The 20,578-nt window shown below is 48.6% G+C and overlaps 1 protein-coding gene across 1 annotated transcript in view; it reads left to right on the forward strand.

The window, feature by feature from the left end:
* Positions 1–20,578, forward strand: part of REC114 (REC114 meiotic recombination protein) — a 96,676-nt gene that overhangs the window by 47,170 nt on the left and 28,928 nt on the right. Inside the window, exon 4 of the mRNA XM_075069493.1 lies at positions 5,122–5,334. Within this exon, the coding sequence (XP_074925594.1) occupies positions 5,122–5,334 (213 nt within the window). The remainder of the gene's footprint in view (positions 1–5,121; positions 5,335–20,578) is intronic.

Raw genomic sequence — 20,578 nt, forward strand, 5'->3', positions numbered from 1 at the left:
TGACCCAGGGGACACCTTGGGCTGCCGGCTGCAGGCAGCTGCTGCCGCCGGCAGCTCAGCCCCTTCAACAGCAGCGGCTGCAACCATTTAAAAAAATTTTGGGGGGCGCCACTTTTTGGCGCCCCCAAATCTTGGCGCCCTAGGCAACCGCCTAGTTGGCCTAAATGGTTGCACCGGCCCTGCTAATGGTCATGTACTAAAATTGCTTTTCCTTTGTTATGGTCCTTGCTTTTTATTTTGTTGATTTTTTTTTATTTACTACTAAGAACATTTCATTTATTTTGCTACTTCTCTTTTCTCCTATTCTTTATGTTCCCAGTTACCTGCTTCACAGCTGTACAAAGCCTGAAGAATGAGCCTCATCAAAGAAACATGGAGATTAATGACTGGGATTATGTACTTTAGAAGATTTATGAAAACCAATCTGTTGGCATTCACCCAGTTGATAATATTGCATTTCTAGTGAAATGTACTCATTTTTAATGAAATATTCTGTTTTTAAACAATGCCTTGTGAACTGTCAAAGATAGTTCAGAAACCCACTCTGCTACAGTTTTAATTGAGAAATTTAGTTTGGAAACATCTTGATTTAGATGAGTAGCACATTTAAGAAAATCAGAACTGAAGTCAGACAGAATTTTTTGCACCACGGCTGTATTTTTCTTTAAAGGATATTTCCTCAGGTCCTCAATTATATGACCATTCCAGCTGTGAAATTCCCATTTATGGTAGTAGGAAATCTGGGTAGCAGTTGCTCAGTTAGGGGCTCAGAAGACTCTGTTGTCTTAAGAGGAAGGGCCCTAGACTGGGAATTGAAAGACTGGCTTGGTTGCTAACTGTGTGACTTAAGGCAAATCATCAAAGCCTTCCGTAACTCACTTATCATACCTTAAAGTAAGATTTATATCTACCTTTGTAAATGTCCCTTGAGAGCTGTTTGATAAAGTTCCAAGCCATAGTATGTTAGTGGTTACAATTTACACCTTTGCAGTAGAAATTCACTCTTTCATCATTTATTGTAGATTTTATCCTGTTTTATTTCAAACAATTGTGCTGTGTTTCTGCAGAGTTGAAGCCAGTGTATCTCCTTGTACTCCTGTGTAGACAATAAAGAGTGGAGCAGCTGTGATGCACCCAGGCCACCCTTATTACTCTCCTTACCATCTGTAGCAACTAGATTAAATCTGGCAAAAGGCTAACCTACTACATTTCTCCTAGCCTCAAACTCATCTCTTAGAAATAGTTTGAAGAAGAAATACTGGAGACAGCGAAGGAGCTCTGGCAAAACTGAGTTATTCTCCACTTACATAAGAATGGCCATGCTGTGTCAGACCAAAGGTCCATCTAGCCCAGTATCATGTCTACCGACAGTGGCCAATGCCAGGTGCCCCAGAGGGAGTGAACCTAACAGGCAATGATCAAGTGATCTCTCTCCTGCCATCCATCTCCATCTCTGACAAACAGAGGCTAGGGACACCATTCCTTACCCATCCTGGCTAATAGCCATTAATGGACTTAAGCACCATGAATTTACCCAGTTCTCTTTTAAATGCTGTTATAGTCCTAGCCTTCACAACCTCCTCAGGTAAGGAGTTCTACAAGCTGACTGTGCGCTGCGTGAGGAAGAACTTCCTTGTATTTGTTTTAAACCTGCTGCCTATTAATTTCATGTGGTGACCCTTAGTTCTTGTATTATGGGAATAAGTAAATAACTTTTCCTTGTCCACTTTCTCTACATCACTCATAATTTTATATACCTCTATCATATCCCCCCTTAGTCTCCTCTTTTCCAAACTGAAGAGTCCTAGCCTCTTTAATCTCTCCTCATATGAGACCCATTCCAAACCCCTAATCATTTTAGTTGCCCTTTTCTGAACCTTTTCCCCCATCACACCAGACTTGGGATCGAGAGCATCGGCATTACCATGACCATTGAGATAGACGACTCACTCTCACACTAATGCGCTGAGACTCTGATTCGGCTCTCGAGAGCTCCACTATCACGACAGATGTCAACCAACGAGGCTACTGTTACATTCGATCACTTTTTTCCTTTCTTAAAAATAGGAACTATGTTAGAATTCTCCAAGTCTACTGGTATTCAACCCTGGTTTCACTGATTCATTAAATTTCTCTAATGGGCTTGCATATTTCTTGTGCCCAGTTCTTTAATTGTCTGGGTGAAAGATTATCTGGGCCACTGATTTGTCCCTTAAGCTGCTTCAAGTTTGGTTCACCTCAGATGTGGTAATATCTACCTCCATAATCCTCATACGCCTCATACTTGTCATCCTTCCATTATCTCTATGCTTCCTCATTAAGACTGAGGCAAAGTTTATTTAGATATTTGGCCATGCCTGGTTATCTTAACCTCCATTCATCCTCAGGTGATTTTAGCGGTTCCACTTCTTCTTTCTTTGCTTTTTCAGAACATTTATAGCCAATTTATATGGCTATGAACCTTTTACTATTGTTTAAATCCCTTTGCAAGGTCAACTCTACATGGCTTTTAGCCTTTCTCACTTTATACCCTACATGTTCTGACTCATTCAAGGTAGCTTTCCTTGCATCCGCCCATTTCCTCTTGTAGGCTTTCGCTTTTTCTTAATCACCTCTCTGAGATGCTTGCTCATCCAGCTTCGTCTGCAAAGTCTGCACTGGTTTTTCTCCCCTTTTCTTGGAGGCAGGCTTTAATAGTTTCTGAGCTTCGACTTGAAGTAATTCGGACTCCTCTGCATTTAGATCCACAAGTTCTTAGTCCAATCCACTCCCTAACTAATTCCTTAATTCTTTAAGTTAGCCTTTTTGAAGTCAAAACCCTAGTCCAGAATCTATTTTTGTTATCCTTCCATCTAGTTTGAACTGAATTAGCACATGATCACTCGAACAAGGTGTCCTCCTACAACATTTCTTCTATGAGGTCCTCACTACTCTCCAAAACCAATCTAAAATGGCATCCCCTCTTGTTGGTTCTTCAACTACTCGGTGAAGAAATCATCAGCTATCACATCCAGAAAAATCTGAGCCTATTATTCTTACTAGCACTTGTCCTCCAGTCTATATCTGGGAAGTTAAGGTCTCCGCATGATCACACAATTCCCATTATTTACTCATTAAAAACATAAAGAGGTCTCCTATCCATATCCAAATCAGATCCCGGCGGTCTGTAGCACACCCCAAGCACTACTCAGGGGAGGCTCTAGTAGCTTTCATTTCCACGCGTGATTTTTGCCCAGACAGACTCTGGTCTTATCTTCCATCACTTCTTATTTCTTACAGTTAACCTCATCATTGATATACAATGCTACTCCCCACCTTTGCTTTATTTCTGTCTTTCCTAACACAGCACATTGCCTTCAGTACCCGTACTCCAGTCATGACTACTATTCCACCATTTTCTTACCCTATCAATCCAGTTTACACTTTCCTGCACCAGTAGCTCTAGTTCCTCCATTTTGTTACCTAGGCTCCTCGCATTAGTATACAGACATCTTAATTTTTGCTGTTTGGCTTTACTGACATTCTTTACCCGGTTAGGCACAGACGTTCTTCCACCAGCATCACCCATTAGACTGGTATCTACACTACCCTTCCTCCTTATATCAATTCTTCTGTCCACGGCTGTATTCTCTCTTACTTTCCTGTGGCTCAGCAGCAACTGACTCCAGGACTCTCCTTTTCTATTTTCTGTCGGGCCCTGGTACTTCCGGTGAGCAGTGGTGGGGTGGATTTGGCTCTGCCCATGCAGAGGAAGAAAGTCACTCTGTCTCACTATATAAACTTAAATAGCAGTACAAATTATACTCAGAGTATTTTCTCCACCACTGAAGTGCAGCTAACTCTGGGGTGGAAGGCAACAACTGCTTAACTATGCATATTCACACTAAACAGTGGGTTCAGCAGGGTCTGAAATGAAGAATAACTTAATAAATTGAAACTGTAAGGAAAATTTAGGAATGGAAAATGTAATTACCATGTAATAATAATACCAGACTCAGAATTTGGCCTGGATTCCATGGCTAATACCTCTGCTCTTCTTTGTAGTGCCATTGGACTTTTAGTGGCCAGAAGTGGTCAGAACTTGGTTTGTATCCTTTAAAAGAGTCTACATTCCTTCTGTCATTAAACCAATGTCCCAGAGAGGGCCCTTAATCGCACCCTGGGACATTGGTTTAATAATGACAGAAGGAATGTGCTTCTTACTTCCCCAGCAATACTTACAGCAGTCTGCTTTATTTTTTGGCAATCTCTGATTTAGGTAGTTGCCCAAGCCTCACCAGGCTTAGATGGTGAGAGCTCTGATTAGTCTTTGGTGGTCTTGATGCAGGCAGAGTGCTACTTGTTGGGAAATCACATTTGCAGCCATGGATGCTATTAGTTAAACATTCATGGCCTTTATGTTGGCCAGGGTTGCATTAGTAATGTAGTGAACCATCAACTTTCCAAAAATTTTAAAGCGATAAATTGATGTGGAATATGCCTTAATATTTCAGCATCAATTTATGGCAGACTGAAAATTCTCCGTTTAAGATGCAGATAGATAGTGGAATGTGCAAAAGTAAAACCATCTTGCTTACATTTTCTGATTCCATGTTTGCGCTGGGAAACAGCTTTGACTATTTGATAAAATGTTTCTGGTGTAGCTCCTTTGGAGTAAATGAAGATGAAATTAATAGGCAGGAGGTTTAAAACAAACATAAGGAAGCATTTCTTCACACAATGCAAGTCAACCTGTGGAACTCTTTGCCAATCAGTGGTTATTAGCTAGGATGGGCAGGGATGGTGTCCCTAGCCTCTGTTTGCCAGGAGCTGGGAATGGGTGATGGGATGGATCACTTGATGATTACCTGTTCTGTTCATAACCTCTGAAACACCTGGCTTTGGCCACTGTCGGAAGACAGGATACTGGGCTAGATGGACCTTTGGTCTGACCCAATATGGCCGTTCTTATGTTCCTATACAACAAGGAGAAATTTAATCAACCTTGTGTTTATAGTTGGCGCAGTGATCCAGTAACTATCCCTATTTTGTTTTGACTACAATATATACAAGTGTAATTAAAAACAAAATTGTTTGGTGGGATGCACACTCAAATTAATTTCTCTTTTTGGCTTTAAACAGAACGAATGCCGCATGTTTCGTATTCAGTTTGGTGGAGATTCAAAAGAGCAGGCGCTGGAACACTGCTATAATTGTGTGCAGAAACTTGCAGACTATGTAACAGTTCAGGGAGCAGATGAGCAAAGCCAAGAGCTGCACCAAGGTCATAGTCAGCTGGATAACAGTGAAAGTCGAGTGAAGGACTTTGAACAAAACACATCGATGCTGCATGGAGTAAGCTGGAAGAGTGTGTGTGTTTGTGAAACTGAGAAAAATAATGGTTGCCTTCTTTAAGTGCCATGTTCATAGTCCTTTAGGCCAGTGGTTTTCAACTTTTTTTCATTTGAGGACCCCTACAAATTTCAAATGGAGGTGCGAACCCCTTTGGAAATTTTAAACAGATGTCCATGGACCACAGGATGAAAACCACAGCTTTAGGCCCACAGCTTAGATGTGTAATCTAATAAGAATATGGTCCTTGTATGGTTGTTGGGTATGAGAGATCACTATTTTAATCCTGTTTCGTAATACAAATTTTTGAAAAGAGGCATTTCATCTATGCATTTATTCAGAAACAAAACTATGCTATCTGCTAATGTAGTATCTCATTGACAAGCAGACCGATATCAAGATAAATCCTTTATAATGAACAAGAACTACGTATAGCAATGAAGTAACAAATTTCCTACTACTCTATGTAGCCGCAGACTGTGACTCCGTATCCTGGGCTTCTTTGTGTCTGCCCAGCAGGAAATATGTCACATGACACTTTTTGATACTATCTCACATGACCTTCTCATAAACAGACTAGGGAAATATAGCCTGGATGAACCTACTATAAGATGAGTGCACCAGTAGTTGGGAAAGCATTCTCAGAGTAGTTATTAATGGTTCTGTAGCAAGGCGGTGTGGTCCTCTGACCCTCCCACACCCTCCCCCGGAGATGGACAAGCCCCTCCGTACACCAAAGTATCAGTGTGTTGTGGCCAGGATCTCCACTGACTCAGCAGCAGGCCTTCTGCCGCTGCTAGGGCCCTGGGCTGCATCCCCCCTGGTACCCAACTTGTGGGTGGCAGTGTCCCCCTCTCCCAGGCCCCTCTGAGCCAAGAGCTTGGGCTTGTTTACCTGCCTTTGCTCAGCCCCTGCCTGAGGGCCTGAGCCATTGACTCTCTGCTGCCCCACTCTGACCCAGGACTGGGGCTTGCAAATTACATAAACTGTTGCTCAGCTCCTGCCTGAGGACCTGAGCCCTTGACTCGCTATTCCTGTCAACCATGGGCCAGCACGAATAACTGTCTGTGTTTGCCTTTATTGCTGCCGCAGTGAGAGATTCCCACGGCCAGGCTAATCACTCATCAACAACTGGAAGGAAGTAGTGAGGTGGTGTGGTCCCCTGCCGCCCTGGAGAGGGACAAGCCCCAGCCAAACCCCTCTACAGGTTCACAATCAAACTAGAAGGGCATATTAAGTGAGGTCCCTGCAGGGATCTGTCCTGGATCCAGTTCCATTGAATATCTTCATAAATTATTTGAATAATGGCATAGAGAGTACACTTCTAAAGTTTGCAGATAATACCAAGCAGACAGGTTGCACATGCTTCAGAGAACAGGATTAGAATTCAAAATGATCTTGATGAACTTGAGAGAGAGTCTGAAATAAATAGGATGAAATTCAATAAGGAAAAATTCAAGGTATTACACTTAGTAACCAATAATCAGTTACTGAAATACAGAATGGGAAGTGACTGCCTAGGAAGGAGTACTGCAGAAAAGGATCTGGGGGATATAGTGGATCACAAACTAAAAATGAGTCAACGATGTAATACTGTTGCCAAAAATGTCAACCTCGTTCTGGAATGTGTTGGCAGGAGTGTTGTAAGCAAGACATGAGAAGTAACTCTTCAAGTCTACTCAGCACTGATAAGGTCTCAACTGAATTATTATGTCTAGTTCTGGGTACTACACTTTGAGAAGGCTGTGAACAAACTGGAGAAAGTCCAGAGGAGAGCAAGAAAAATGATTAAAGTCTAGAAAACATGACCTATGAGGAAAGACTGAAAAAATCGGGTTTCTTTGGTCTGGAGAAGAGATGAGTGAGGGTGGATATGTCAGTGTTCAAGTATGTGTAAAAGGCTGCCACAGACAAGGGTGATAAATGGTTCTTTTTAACCACTAAAGACAGGACAAGAAGTAATGGGTTTACATTGTAGCAAGGGAGATTTGGGTTAGACATTAGGGAAAACTTCCTACCTGTCACGGTAATTAAACACTGGAATAAACTATGTAGGGAGGTTGTGGAATTTCTGTCATTGGAGATTTTTAAGACTGGGTTAAACAAACAACTGTCAGCAGTGCTTAATCTGAGAGATATCAGCCTCAAGCTGGGTGGCCAGAGAGCAGTGGCCACTGGCTGAGTGCCCAGCTCTGAGGACAGTGCTACTGCCAGCAGCAATACAGAAGGAAGGATGACATGTTATTTCAGAACTCTTTAATAGTGGTGCAGTGCTTGGGGTAACCTGTGTTTAGAGGACAGGATATGCCATTTAGTTTATAATGAATCCAACTAGTAGGGTGCTGTGTTCTGCAATTCCAAGACCGTGGAATTTGCCACAGAAGTCAGCACTTCTGTAGAATTTCCCTTTTTGCTTCAGCCAGGTGTGCAATATTTTGTTCTGTCTTCCTGCTCTGTCAGGATCTGTGTCTTCTCCAGTTTTACCTATAAAGGAGAATTAGATTACTGTTCCTTGGAACCAGGTAGTAGGAGTTTGGAAACTTAGACTGGAGTCCCACTTACAGACAGGTGCAAAGTGCAGGAAGTTCTGAGGCAGGCTGCTTAGAGATCTTTATACAGTAACTCCTCGCTTAATGTTGTAGTTATGTTCCTGAAAAATGCAACTTGAAGCAAAATGATGTTAAGAAAATCTAATTTAACCATAAGAAATAATATAAATAGGGGGGTTAGTTCCAGGGAAATTTTTTTTGCCAGACAAAAGGCATTATATATCTATACAGTATAAATTTTAAACAATTTTAAACAAGCAATTTAATACAGATATAAGTTTTAAACAGTTTTAAAGAAACAATTTAATACTACAGTCATCATTGCTGAGTGTGAAGCTTGGTTGAGGTGGTGGAGTCAAAGTGGAAGAGGGTGGATTGTCCGGCTGCTCCTCTTGTTCTTCTTGCTGAACTTTACGAACTAGAAAAAAAAAACACATATAGAGATAGTTGTTTTGATTTTCTTTTTTTTTCTTGGTAAATTTCTTTATAGAAAGACATTAGGTGACCAACTCCCCTAATCACTTTGGACCTGCGTTCCCTGTCAGGATCGTCATCACTAAGGATTTGCAAGCCAGCTTCAATCATTTGGAAAGCTTCTGTGAAGGCTGATTCCCAATTCTGGCACTTCGAGTCCAAGAGATGGGGGTCCACAGGGATAATAAAAATTAATACTGGCCACTCCAGGCTTGTATTAAACTCCCAAAGTACAGCTTTTCTCTGACCTGGATTGGTAAATGCTGCCACCACCCAAGTGCAGAACCCCTTTCACAGCCCAGGAGGTCGCACTTGGGAATTCCTTCCTGTGGGGTTCCCTTAAGCCCTTTAACCCCCCTTCCGCGGAAGAGCTGAGAAAGAAAAACAAAGGAAAATCAGCTGTTGCCACCAGCTAATTTAAACAACATGTGCACAAACCTCTTAGACACAGAAATCCAATCCTGTTCTTAAAAAAGTAAAATTTTATTAAAAAAAAGAAAAAGAAAATACAATTGGAAACTCAGGCATTTGCTGGATTAAAAAAAAAATCTACGAGGATTAAGCATCAAGAATAGCTTTCTTGAGGTCCAGCTTAAAGGTTACAAGCAAAACAAAAGCACTTGGGGTTAGCACAGAGGAGTCCACAAGACATAAAGAAATAAAAAGATAAACCTAATTGTGTCTTCCTAGATATTTCCTGATCTACTTACATATCTGGGGCTTCAAATGAGTAGTTTCTAGGTATGATACCGATGATTTTTTCATACTTGGCCCAAGATTCTTAGAGCATAACTCTGCCCTGTTTGCCTCTCCCCTGGAGAACAACAGACAGACAGACAAAAAGGAAGTCTTGTTTCAATTTTTAAAAGTTCTAGCCTTCCCATTGGCTCTTTTGGCCAAGTGCCCACTCACTTCCTTTTACTTATGCATAGCAGTGAGACTTTTTAATTCTTTACAGATAAAGCAATTAGAGAACAGCTACTAAGAGGGATTTTATAGCTGCTGGCTAGCTGGGTGTCCATAAAACGGAGCTCTCCCCCATTTATCACAGCTTCAGAAAGACGTTTGGCAGTCAAATTTCAATAGATTGGTTCTTCTTTTACTTATTGGCCCCCTTCTTCCATTGTTCTCGTCACCTCTAGTTGCATCAGATCTTCATTGGTTAGCTCTTCTCCATGTGATTGCAGAAGTTGTATAACGTTGGCTTCTTCCACCTCATCAAAACCTGCTTTCTTGGCCAAGCCAAGGATATCTTTCTTCATAGCAGGGAGTACATCTATAAATCCTTTTAAGGCATCGACACGTTAAGGCCACAACTTCCCCCACACACCATTCATACATGCCTGAGTAACTTAAAGTTATTGATGCACTTCAGAATGTTTTAGTCACGCCAAAATTGCCAAATCGTAGGTTTGCCTTTCCCATCAGTGCCTTTGATGAGCTGATTGAAAGTACGGCGTAAGTAATATGCGTTAAATGATTCCTTGGTCCCTGGGTTGGATGAGTGATGTGGTGTTAGGTGGCAGAAAGACAAGTTCGACGTTTTCGCACAGGTCATCCAGGTTGATTGGATGAGCCAATGCATTATCAATAAGCAATAAAATCTTGAAATCAAGATTTTCCTTGGCACAGTATTCCTTTCATGCAGGGATGACATAGAGAGTCAGCCATTCTTCGAGTGCTTGCTCATATCCGTTCCAGTTAGGTGTGCGCGCGCCGCGTGCACGTTCGTCGGAGATTTTTACCCTAGCAACACTCGGTGGGCTGGCAGGGCGCCCCCTGGAGTGGCGCCGCCACGGCGCCTGATATATACCCCTGCCGGCCCATTCGCTCCTCAGTTCCTTCTTACCGCCCATGTCGGTCGTTGGAACAGTGGAGCGCAGCTTAGCTGATCTCCACCTCCCTAGCTCTTCGCTCGTTTTATATATAGTTATTGTGTACATAGTTAGTTTTTCATAGTTCTCGTTAGCCTTTTTGTATTGTTAGTAGTTATAGTATTAGTGTACATAGTTAGAGGATAGGGAGCTAGCCCCTTCTCCTCCCCTGGTACCGGGGCCCATGCCCGGTTCTCCGGGTTTCAAACCTTGCACGGCCTGTCATCGGCCGATGCCCACAGGAGATCCCCATGACTCCTGTTTAAAGTGTCTGGGAGAATCCCACCTTGCGGACAAGTGCCGGATCTGCAAGGCGTTCAAGCCCCGGACGAAGAAAGAGCGGGACATTCGCCTCAAACAACTATTGATGGAGGCAGCGCTTGCTCCTCCCTCTTCGGCACCGACTCCGGCACCGGGTACGAGTGCTACCCCCGCACCGGATTGCATGGGCCTAGGGAAGACTCCTTGGCACCAGCCTTCACCGGCCCAATCCTCGGGCAGGCACTGGTCCCTCTCCCCGAGGTCCAAGAGGCACAAGGCTCCTGCGGCACCAGCACCTACACCGCAGTCTGAGCGTACTTCTAAGGCGGACCGCCCAGCACCGTCAACTGCTGCGGCACCACTTGCCTCTGCACCGTCGATTCCGGTCTCTTAGGAGCCGTCGAATCCGGTGCCGACCAGCTCCCCGGCACGCGCTGTGGTAGAGCTCATCATACCCTCAATGCCGGAGACTTTCTCCATGGCTCGGGAATTAATTGCTCTGACGGAGCAGGAGCTGCCCCAACCCCCGGCTCCACCGGTGCGGGTTGTTCAGTCACTGGGCAAGCCCACCATGATGAGGCCATCTCTGCCGGACACGGTACAACACCGCCGGTCCTGATCCAGATCCTGCGGACGCTCTCGCTCCAGACAGCGCTCCCGCTCTCGGTGCCGTTGCAGTCCCGGTACCGTTTGCCATCCTGGTACCGGTCATACTCGCGGCACCAGTCCAGGTCCCGGCACCGCCGTACCTCTCGCAGCTGGTCTTGGCATGGCGATGGGAGGCACCAGTTGACCTCCCGGCACCGTGCTGGTCGCAGGTCCCGGTCCCGCTCCCGGCACCGCTACGACTCCCGGTGCCGCTCACCGCGACTGCATAGACTGGAGTCCAATGGACGCAGAGACCTGGCCCACACGACTTCAGCGCCTCCGTGGCCCTTGCGTCACCCTTCAGTCTCCTCACATGTGGACAGCTGCTCCTATGGGGACTCCGAGACGCACGCCCATGGCCCGGAATACGGTCCTCACCAGTGGTCCTTTTGGACACCTTGGGCATACCATCAAGCCCAGGGTGAAGCGACTGGCCCATCACGCTCTGGTCACTCGGAGCACCGTGTGCCTGAGGCCACTGTCAGCCGGCCTCCCCCCGCGGGCACAGAGGTATCCGGTCTTCATGCACCGGAACCACACGACCTTCCAGAGCCGGAGGTTCCCCCAGACCAGACGTCGGTGCATGATCCTCTCGTCCCAGGGCTGTCATCTTCATCCTCCCCGGACAAGGCAGTTGCTGGGACACAGCATCGGGTCCTCCTCCGATTGACCTCCACTCCCACCAGGACCTCCTCTGGCGTGTCGCCCAGAACATCAACCTGCCGGTAGAGGAGGTCCCAGAGGTAGAGGACCCGGTGATTAGCATCTTGTCCGCGGAGACGCCCACCCGAGTGGCGCTCCCATTTATCCGTTCGATCCAGGCCAGAGCGGACACTATCTGGCAATCCCCGGCTTCCATACCACCCACAGCCAAGGGGATCGAACGGAAGTACATGGTACCTCCAAAGGGGTATGAGTATCTCTATGTACACCCCGCTCCATGCTCCTTGGTGGTACAGTCCGTCAATGAACGGGAGCGCCACGGTCAACAAGCCCCCGCACCTAAGTCTAGAGAAGCCCGGCGCATGGACTTGTTGGGCTGAAAAATCTATTCTGTGGGAGGTCTCCAGCTCCGCATAGCGAACCAACAGGCCCTCCTCGGCAGATACAGTTATAACACCTGGGAGGCTGTCGGGAAGTTCGCCAAGTTGGTTCTGCAAGATTCCTGCCAGGAATTTATGGCACTCCTGGAGGAGGGGAAGAGGGTCGCGAGAACCTCCTTGCAAGCCTCATTAGATGCCGCAGATTCGGCGGCCAGAACGGTCGCTTCGGGCATAGCCATGCGCCGTATTTCGTGGTTGCAGGTGTCCGGCCTGCCACCTGAGTTGCAACATATGATTCAAGACCTATCGTTTGATGGGCAAGGCTTGTTCTCTCAAAAGACAGACCCCAGACTACAGAGTCTGAAGGACAACAGGGTAATCAAGCATTCGTTGGGAATGCATACACCTCAGACACAGAGACGGTCTTTCCGCTCCCAACCGCAGCGCCCTTACCCTCCTCCTCGGCCACGACAAGACTTTGCCAGGAGAAGAGGTCATAATAGTCGCAGATGCCAGTCTGGACCTCAAGGGGGAAACAATTCCGGTCCCACCAAACCAACGCCGGGACCCAAACCAAACTTTTGAGGGTGCACCCGAGAGCGGTGTACCAATTGCCTCCCCGGATCCCTTTCTTTTCTGCAGCCGCCTTTCCCAGTTCCTTCTGGCGTGGTCCCAGTTGACATCGGATCGTTGGGTTCTGTGCACAGTGGAGCTGGGATACCGTCCACCCCCCCTCCCCGTCCCTCTTCAGGGACTTCTCTCACGAGCAACTCCTCACCCAGGAGGTATAGAGGAGGTGCCAGAGGAGTCAAGGGGCAAGGGGTTTTATTCCCGATATTTCCTTATTCCCAAGGCGAATGGGGGCCTTTGGCCTATCTTAGACCTGCGAGGACTGAACAAATTCATCAAGAAGTTCAAGTTCCACATGGTATCCTTGGGAACCATTATTCCTTCCCTGGATCCCGGAGATTGGTACACCGCTCTCGACATGCAGGATGCATATTTCCACATAGCAATTTATCCCCCTCACAGGAGGTATCTTCGCTTTGTGGTAAACCATCGACACTACCAGTTTACGGTCCTGCCCTTTGGCCTGTCCTCGGCCCCTCGGGTGTTCACGAAGTGTATGGCGGTGGTTGCCGCTGCCTTACGTCGTCGTCGAATACACGTCTTCCCCTACCTCGACGACTGGCTCATCTGGGGGGCCTCCGAGGCACAAGTCATCACCCAGGTGGCCATTATCAACGACCATTTTCTGCGTCTCGGTCTGATTATCAACTTAGACAAGTCCACTCTGGTGCCTACGCAGAGGGTAGAATTTATCGGGGCAATGCTGGATTCCAACCTTGCGACGGCCAGATTACTGCCCCACCAGTTTCAGACCATACTCTCGCTTGTCCAAGGCCTTCAGCGTTTTCCAACAACCTCTGCCCGCACTTGCCTAGGCCTACTTGGCCACATGGCTGTGTGCACATTTGTTACAGAGCACGCTAGGCTACAAATGCGTCCTCTCCAAACCTGGCTCGCCTCCGTCTATTGCCCATGCAGAGATGCCATAGACATCATTCTGACAATTCCGCCGAGCGTTCTAGGCTCCCTCGACTGGTGGCGAACGCCCTCCCGGGTGTGTGCAGGATGACCGTTCCACCCTCCCCAGCCCTCCGTGTCCCTAACAACGGACGCATCCTCTATGGGCTGGGGTGCTCACCTAGGGTACCTGCGCACACAGGGCATTTGGTCGTCCCAGGAGTTTTGTCTACACATCAGTGTCAGGGAGCTGAGAGTGGTCAGGCTGGCTTGCCAAGCACTTCAGCACCATCTGCAGGGCCGTTGTGTCACAGTCTTCACGGACAACACAACGGCCGTATTATATAAACAAACAGGGAGGGACGCGGTCCTCCCACTTGTGTCAGGAAGCGATCCTACTGTGGGACTTCTGCATAGCCCACTCCATAGACCTAGTATCCTCCTTCCTCCCAGGAGTCCGGAACACGCTCGCAGATCATCTGAGCAGGTCCTTCCTAGCACACGAATAGTCCATCCGGCCAGACATTCTCCATTCAGTCTTCCGGAGGTGGGGCTTTCCCCAGATAGACCTCTTTGCCTCCAGGGAGAACAGGAAATGCCAGCTGTTCTGCTCCCTACAAGGTCGCTCCCAGGGCTCCCTGTCGGACGCGTTCCTCATTCCGTGGATGGGCCTCTTCTGTTATGCCTGCCCACCGTTTCCTCTTGTCCACCGAGTTCTGATCAAGATGCGCAGGGACAAAGCCCGCCTTATCCTGATCACTCTGGCTTGGCCGAGGCAGTGTTGGTACACCATGCTGCTCGACCTGTCTCAGTCACACCCGATTCCCCTGCCACTCAACCCGGACCTGATCACGCAGGACTTCGGCAGGCTACACCACCCGGACCTGCAGTCCCTTCATCTGACTGCACGGCTCTTGGCTGGTTGAGCCAATCGGAGTTGCGTTGTTCCACCGCAGTGCAACAAGTGCTGCTCGGAAGCAGGAAGCCCTCCACGCAGTCAACATACCTTGCTAAATGGAAGCGCTTCTGTCACTGGTGTATTCAGCAGGACCTTTCTCTGCAGGCCGTATCAGTCCTCACCATCTTGGACTATTTGTGGTCTCTCAAGGAACAAGGTCTAGCAATCTCTTCGCTAAGAGTACACCTTGCAGCTATTTCCACCTTCCATCCTGGGGAGGCTGGCAGTTCCGTTTTTTCCCATCCCATAGTTTCCCGATTCCTCAAGGGTTTGGAGCGACTCTATCCCCAGGTCAGACAACCAGCCCCTACCTGGGACCTGAACCTTGTCTTATCCAGGCTCATGGGACCTCCCTTTGAGCCTTTAGCCACATGCTCGCTGCTGTACCTGTCCTGGAAGACAGCATTCCTAGTTGCTGTCACTTCGGCCAGGCGGTCTCGGAACTTAAAGCTTTAACTGTGGATCCCCCGTACACGGTGTTCCATAAGGACAAGGTACAGCTGCGACCACACCCGGCGTTCCTCCCTAAGGTCGTCTCCTCCTTTCATGTCAATCAGGACATCTTCCTGCCAGTCTTTTTCCCAAAACTGCACTCATCGCGACGGGAACAGCAGCTGCATACTCTGGATGTTCACAGGGCTCTCGCGTTTTACATCGAGAGAACCAGACCCTTCCGACGTTCACCTCAGTTATTTGTGGTGGTGGCAGAACGTATGAAGGGCATGGCAATCTCCTCCCAGAGGATTGCTTCTTGGGTGACATCCTGTATTCGGACATGCTATGACTTGGCGCAGGTCCCGACTGGCCATCTCACCGCCCACTCTACGCGGGCTCAAGCTTCATCTGCCGCGTTTCTGGCCCATATTGCCATACAAGAAATATGCCGCGCCGCCACCTGGTCTTCTGTCCACACCTTTGCATCCCACTATGCATTGGTCCAACAGTCTAGAGTCCAACAGTCGGCTCAGCGGTCTTACATTCCTCAACATCTCGCTCCGACCCCACCGCCTAGGTAAGGCTTGGGAATCACCTAACTGGAATGGATATGAGCAAGCACTTGAAGAAGAAAAGACGGTTACTCACCTTTGTAACTGTTGTTCTTCGAGATGTGTTGCTTATATCCATTCCACACCCACGCTCCTTCCTCTCTGTCAGAGTAGCTGGCAAGAAGGAACTGAGGAGCGAATGGGCCGGCAGGGGTATATATCAGGCGCCTGCCGGCCCACCGAGTGTTGCTAGGGTAAAAATCTCCGACGAACGTGCACTCAGCGCGCGCACGCCTAACTGGAATGGATATGAGCAACACATCTCGAAGAACAACAGTTACAAAGGTGAGTAACCGTCTTTTCTGAAAAAAATAGCTCTAGTTATCTATGCCTTCTTATTGCATCACCAAATGTCCAGAAGGTGTTCCTTTTGAAAATCCCTTGAGAGCGCATGGTACACTGTCAGCCATTTCACCTTCATATCTCCGGCAGCATTACCACCTAGAAGCAAGGTTAGACAGTCTTTAGCTGCTTTAAATCCAGGCACTGCCTTCTCTTGGGAAATGTAAGTTCGCTCAGGCATCCTCTTCCATTACAGGCCCGTTTCATCAACATTGAAGGCTTGTTTAGGGGAATAGCCACCTTCCTCAATTATTTTCTTGAGATAGTCGGGGACTTCTTTAGCTGCTGCAGTATCAGCATTAGCTGCCTCACCAGACATCTTGATGTTATGCAAGTGGAAGCGCCTCTTGAACCGATCAAATCATCCCCGACTTGCTGTGAAAGTCTCTGTCTGTGATCCTTCACCTTGGTCTCTCTTCAAATTATCATACAAACTTTTTGCCTTACCTTGTATCACTAGCAAACTAAAAGATGTGTTCCACTGGTTTTGGTCCTCTCTACACAGTGAGAGATGATGCTCCATGTTTTCCAGCAAACTACTTCTTGATCAACTTACTGTAGTAGCACTAAGTGGTGTTACACATCCAGTACTAGCCCTGATCTTGTCGGCATTATTCTGAATTGTTCTCACAGTGGTCGGAGTAAGACCTAGAGTGATGCCAATGTCTACCGCATGCTCACCTGCATCAAAATGCTTTAAAATGTCTAATTTAGTACCCATACTAATGGTTTTCCTGGTTTTCTTGGTGCTAGTGGTACTGCTACTGCTAGGCACTCCACTATCACTTGTTGAATGTTTTTGACTCGTGATGTCTGACTCCAAACAGCGCATGCATGTGTTACTCTTCACTCCCCTCAGTCTGGAGTGGCCAAGGTCATGCAGCATCAGTCAACTATTGCAAGGGAAAGAATTTGGATAACCCATATCAGTCTTCTTGGTAATCTGCTCCCCTATTGGAAGCCCTGTGGGTTTAGGCTAGGACTAGTTATGGAGGTTCTTACTTTCTTCCAGGTTCTTACTTTCACAGAAGCCCTGTTGGAGGACCAAAAGCCTGTCTTCCAGGGTGCCATGGAAAACTAGCCCTGCTGTATTTCCCCTAGTAACCATGCACTCAGCATCCAGGCAACATTGCAGCCAATGTAGTAAGAGGAGGAAAATAACATTTGCTGCAGGGCTGCGGCCCTCCCTGCTGCGTGCTTGCAGGGGCTGAGAGATGCAGCTGGCATTAAAGTGAATGACAAAACTCCCGTGGATTTCACAGACTTTCATGGGTTCTGTGCATCTCTGTGCTGCTTCTCCCTCTTGCTACAGTGAAGCAGGCTCTGGAACACTATTACTGTAACTTGCTTTGGGCAGGCTGCCACCCCCTGTGTTCTTACCCCCCTCCAGCGAAGAGTGGGGAGCAGCTGGAACATTGTTTATTGAGCTGCAAGACAGCAAGGCAGGGCCGCTGCTGTGCACCCCCTGCAGCTGCTTTGCAGGCAGCTGGTGTCCTCTCAAGCACTTCTTATAGCGCCCTGTTCCCAAGCAGGGCGGCAGCTGGGCCATAAAGCGACAGTGAATCGCTGGGGAACGGGGAGGGGGGTTAGCGTGCACATAGTGTGTGTTTACAAACATACATACTGAACCATACTGTACTGTAGTAGGGAGGTGCCCCCGCCTTACCCCACACAGTCACAGCCCACTGCAGACAATGAGGCAGGCAAGGAGGCTGAAGGTGTCATTGTAGGCTAGGAAACAACTTGAGCAGCAGCAGCTTCCCCTACTGTGCAAGCACAGGCACTGACTTTCCCCTGGGGAGGGGGGAGGGTGCTCAACCCTGGCTCTGCCCTAGGCCCGCCCACTCCACCTCCTTCCCCCAAACTCCCACCCTTTCCCTGCTTCTTCCCAGCTCTGCTTCACCTCCTCCTCGGAGCGTACCACGTCCTTGGAATCTTACGTAACTCCCTGAGGCCAGGTCTACACTGCGACTTTAAATCGGTTTAATGGCCGATATACCGATTTAACGCTGTATCCGTTCACACGACGTCGTCATTAATATCGAGTTAAACGGCTCCTTAAATCGATTTCGGAACTCCTCCCCCCTACCTCGACGACTGGCTTATCCGAGGGCCGTCAGCAAGCCAGGTGCTCTCCCACGTCGCCATGATCAGCCGCCTTTTTGCGAACCTAGGCCTGATGCTAACAGTAGAGAAGTCCATTCTATCCCCTACCCAGAGGATAGAATTTATCGGCGCCGTCCTGGACTCTACCACGGCCACGGCCACTCTCCCCTTGTCCGATTCCAGGCTTTGACGGACATCATCCGGAGGTTACAGGCAGCACCTCTAACTTCTACTCGCACCTGCTGTCACTCTTGGGCCACATGGCGGCCTGCACTTTCGTGACGGAGCACGCCAGGCTCCGGCTCAGACCTCTGCAGTCGTGGCTCATTCCTCAGATACGCCTAGCCAGGCGACCGTTGATACCGTCGTCACAGTCCCACAGGACGTACTCTTCTCCCTCACATGGTGGCTGGAGGAGTCCGTCGTCTGTGCGGGGCGCCCATTCCATCCTCCACAGCCTCGATGTCCCTCACTACGGACGCATCGGACTTGGGATGGGAGCTCACCTTGGGCCGTTGAGGACGCAGGGTCGCTGGTCTCCTCCCGATCTGCTTCTCCATATCAACGTCCGAGAATTGAGAGCGGTCCGCCTTGCTTGTCAAGCCTTCCATCGCAGATCCGAGCCGCTGTGTCTCAGTTTTTATAGACAACACCACAGCGGTGTACATGTCAACAAGCAGGGCGGGATGAGATCTCCTCTTCTGTGTCGGGAGGCCATAATGTTGTGGGACTTTTGCATAGCCCACTCAGTCCACTAGTCACTTCCTTTCTCCCGGGGCGCGCAATACCCTGGCGGACCATCTCAGTTGGTCTTTCAGCTCCCACAAATGGTCCCTTCGCCGGACGTTGCCTTACACTTTTCCGCAGGCGGGGGCATCCCACATGGACCTTTTTGCATCTCGCACGAACAGGAAGTGTCCGATGTTCTGCTCCTTCCAAGGCCGGGCGGGGCTCGGTAGCGGATGCCTTCCTGATTCCGTGGGGAATGCACCTCTTTTATGCCTTCCTCCGTTCCCATTGATCCTCAAGGTCCTTCTGAAGGCGCGCGAGACAGGGCCAGCTTGATTCTCATTGCTCGGCATGGCCACGTCAGCATTGGTACTCTCTGCTCCTGGACCTGTCGGTAGTGGACCCTGTTCCCTGCCTCTTCACCTGGACCTGATCACGCAGGACTACGGCCGGCTTTGTCACCCGGACCTTCAGTCCCTTCACTCTCGGCGTGGTCCTGCGTGGCTAACTGGTCCGATTGCACTGCTCTTCCCCAGTGAGGCAAGTACTTCTAGGAAGTCGAAAGCCATCTACGAGGACGACGTACATAGCCAAGTGGAAGCGTTTCACGTGCTGGTGTGCGGAAAAGCGCTTCCACCCTGCCGATGTTTCCATCCCGATCGTCTTGGACTACCTTTGGTCGCTCAAACAACAAGGCCTGGCTATAGCCTCTCTCGGGTTCACTTGCGGCCATCTCCACTTTCCACCAAGGAGCGACGGCCATTCCGTCTTTTCACACCCCACTAGTGACTAGATTCCTCAAAGGGCTGGAGCGCCTTTACCCCCAAGTCCATCCCAGCCCCCTCCTGGGATCTCAACGTAGTGTTGTCTCGTCTTATTCCCCCCCGTTTGAACTGTGGCTACATGTTCCCTCCTCTATTTGTCCTGGAAAACGGCATTCCTGGTGGCCGTCACATCGCTCGGCGCGTATCAGAGCTGCGCGCACTCGTCGTGGACCTCCGTACATGGTGTTCCATCGAGACAGGTACAACTGACCACCCCTGCATTCCTCCCCAAGGTTGTCTCGCCTTCTACGTTAACCAGGACATATTCCTTCCGTATTCTTTCCCAAACCTCATCTACTCGTAGGGAACAACAATTGCACTGCTAGACGTGCGCAGGGCGCTCGCTTTTTTTATAGAAAGAACCAGGCCGTTCCGCAGTCCACTCAGCTCTTTGTCGCAATAGCTGAACGGCTCAAGGGTTGCCAGTCTCCTCACAGAGGATCTCCTCATGGGTGACGTCTGCATAAGAACATGTTACGACCTGGCCCATCTCCCTTGGGTGTGTAATGCGCACTCTACTAGAGCCCAGGCATCGTCAATGGCGTTCCTGCACGAGTTCCGTCCAGGAAATCTGTAGGCAGCGACCTGGTCCTCCGTGCACACCTTCGCTACCCATTATGCCCTAGTCCAGCAGTCCAGGATGATGCGGCCTTCGGCTCTGCCGTGTTGCACACTGTGACCTCTCACTCCGACCCCACCACTGGTAGGCTTGGGAATCACCTACTGGAATGGATATGCAAGCACTCGAAGAAAAAAACACGGTTCTCACCTTGTACTCTTGTTCTTCGAGATGTGTTGCTCATATCCATTCACAACCCGCCCTCCTTCCCACTGTCGGAGTAGCCGGCAGAAGAACTGCAGGACGC

This window comes from Chelonoidis abingdonii, chromosome 9 (genome assembly GCF_003597395.2).
Source record: "Chelonoidis abingdonii isolate Lonesome George chromosome 9, CheloAbing_2.0, whole genome shotgun sequence".
Lineage (NCBI taxonomy): Eukaryota > Metazoa > Chordata > Testudines > Testudinidae > Chelonoidis > Chelonoidis abingdonii.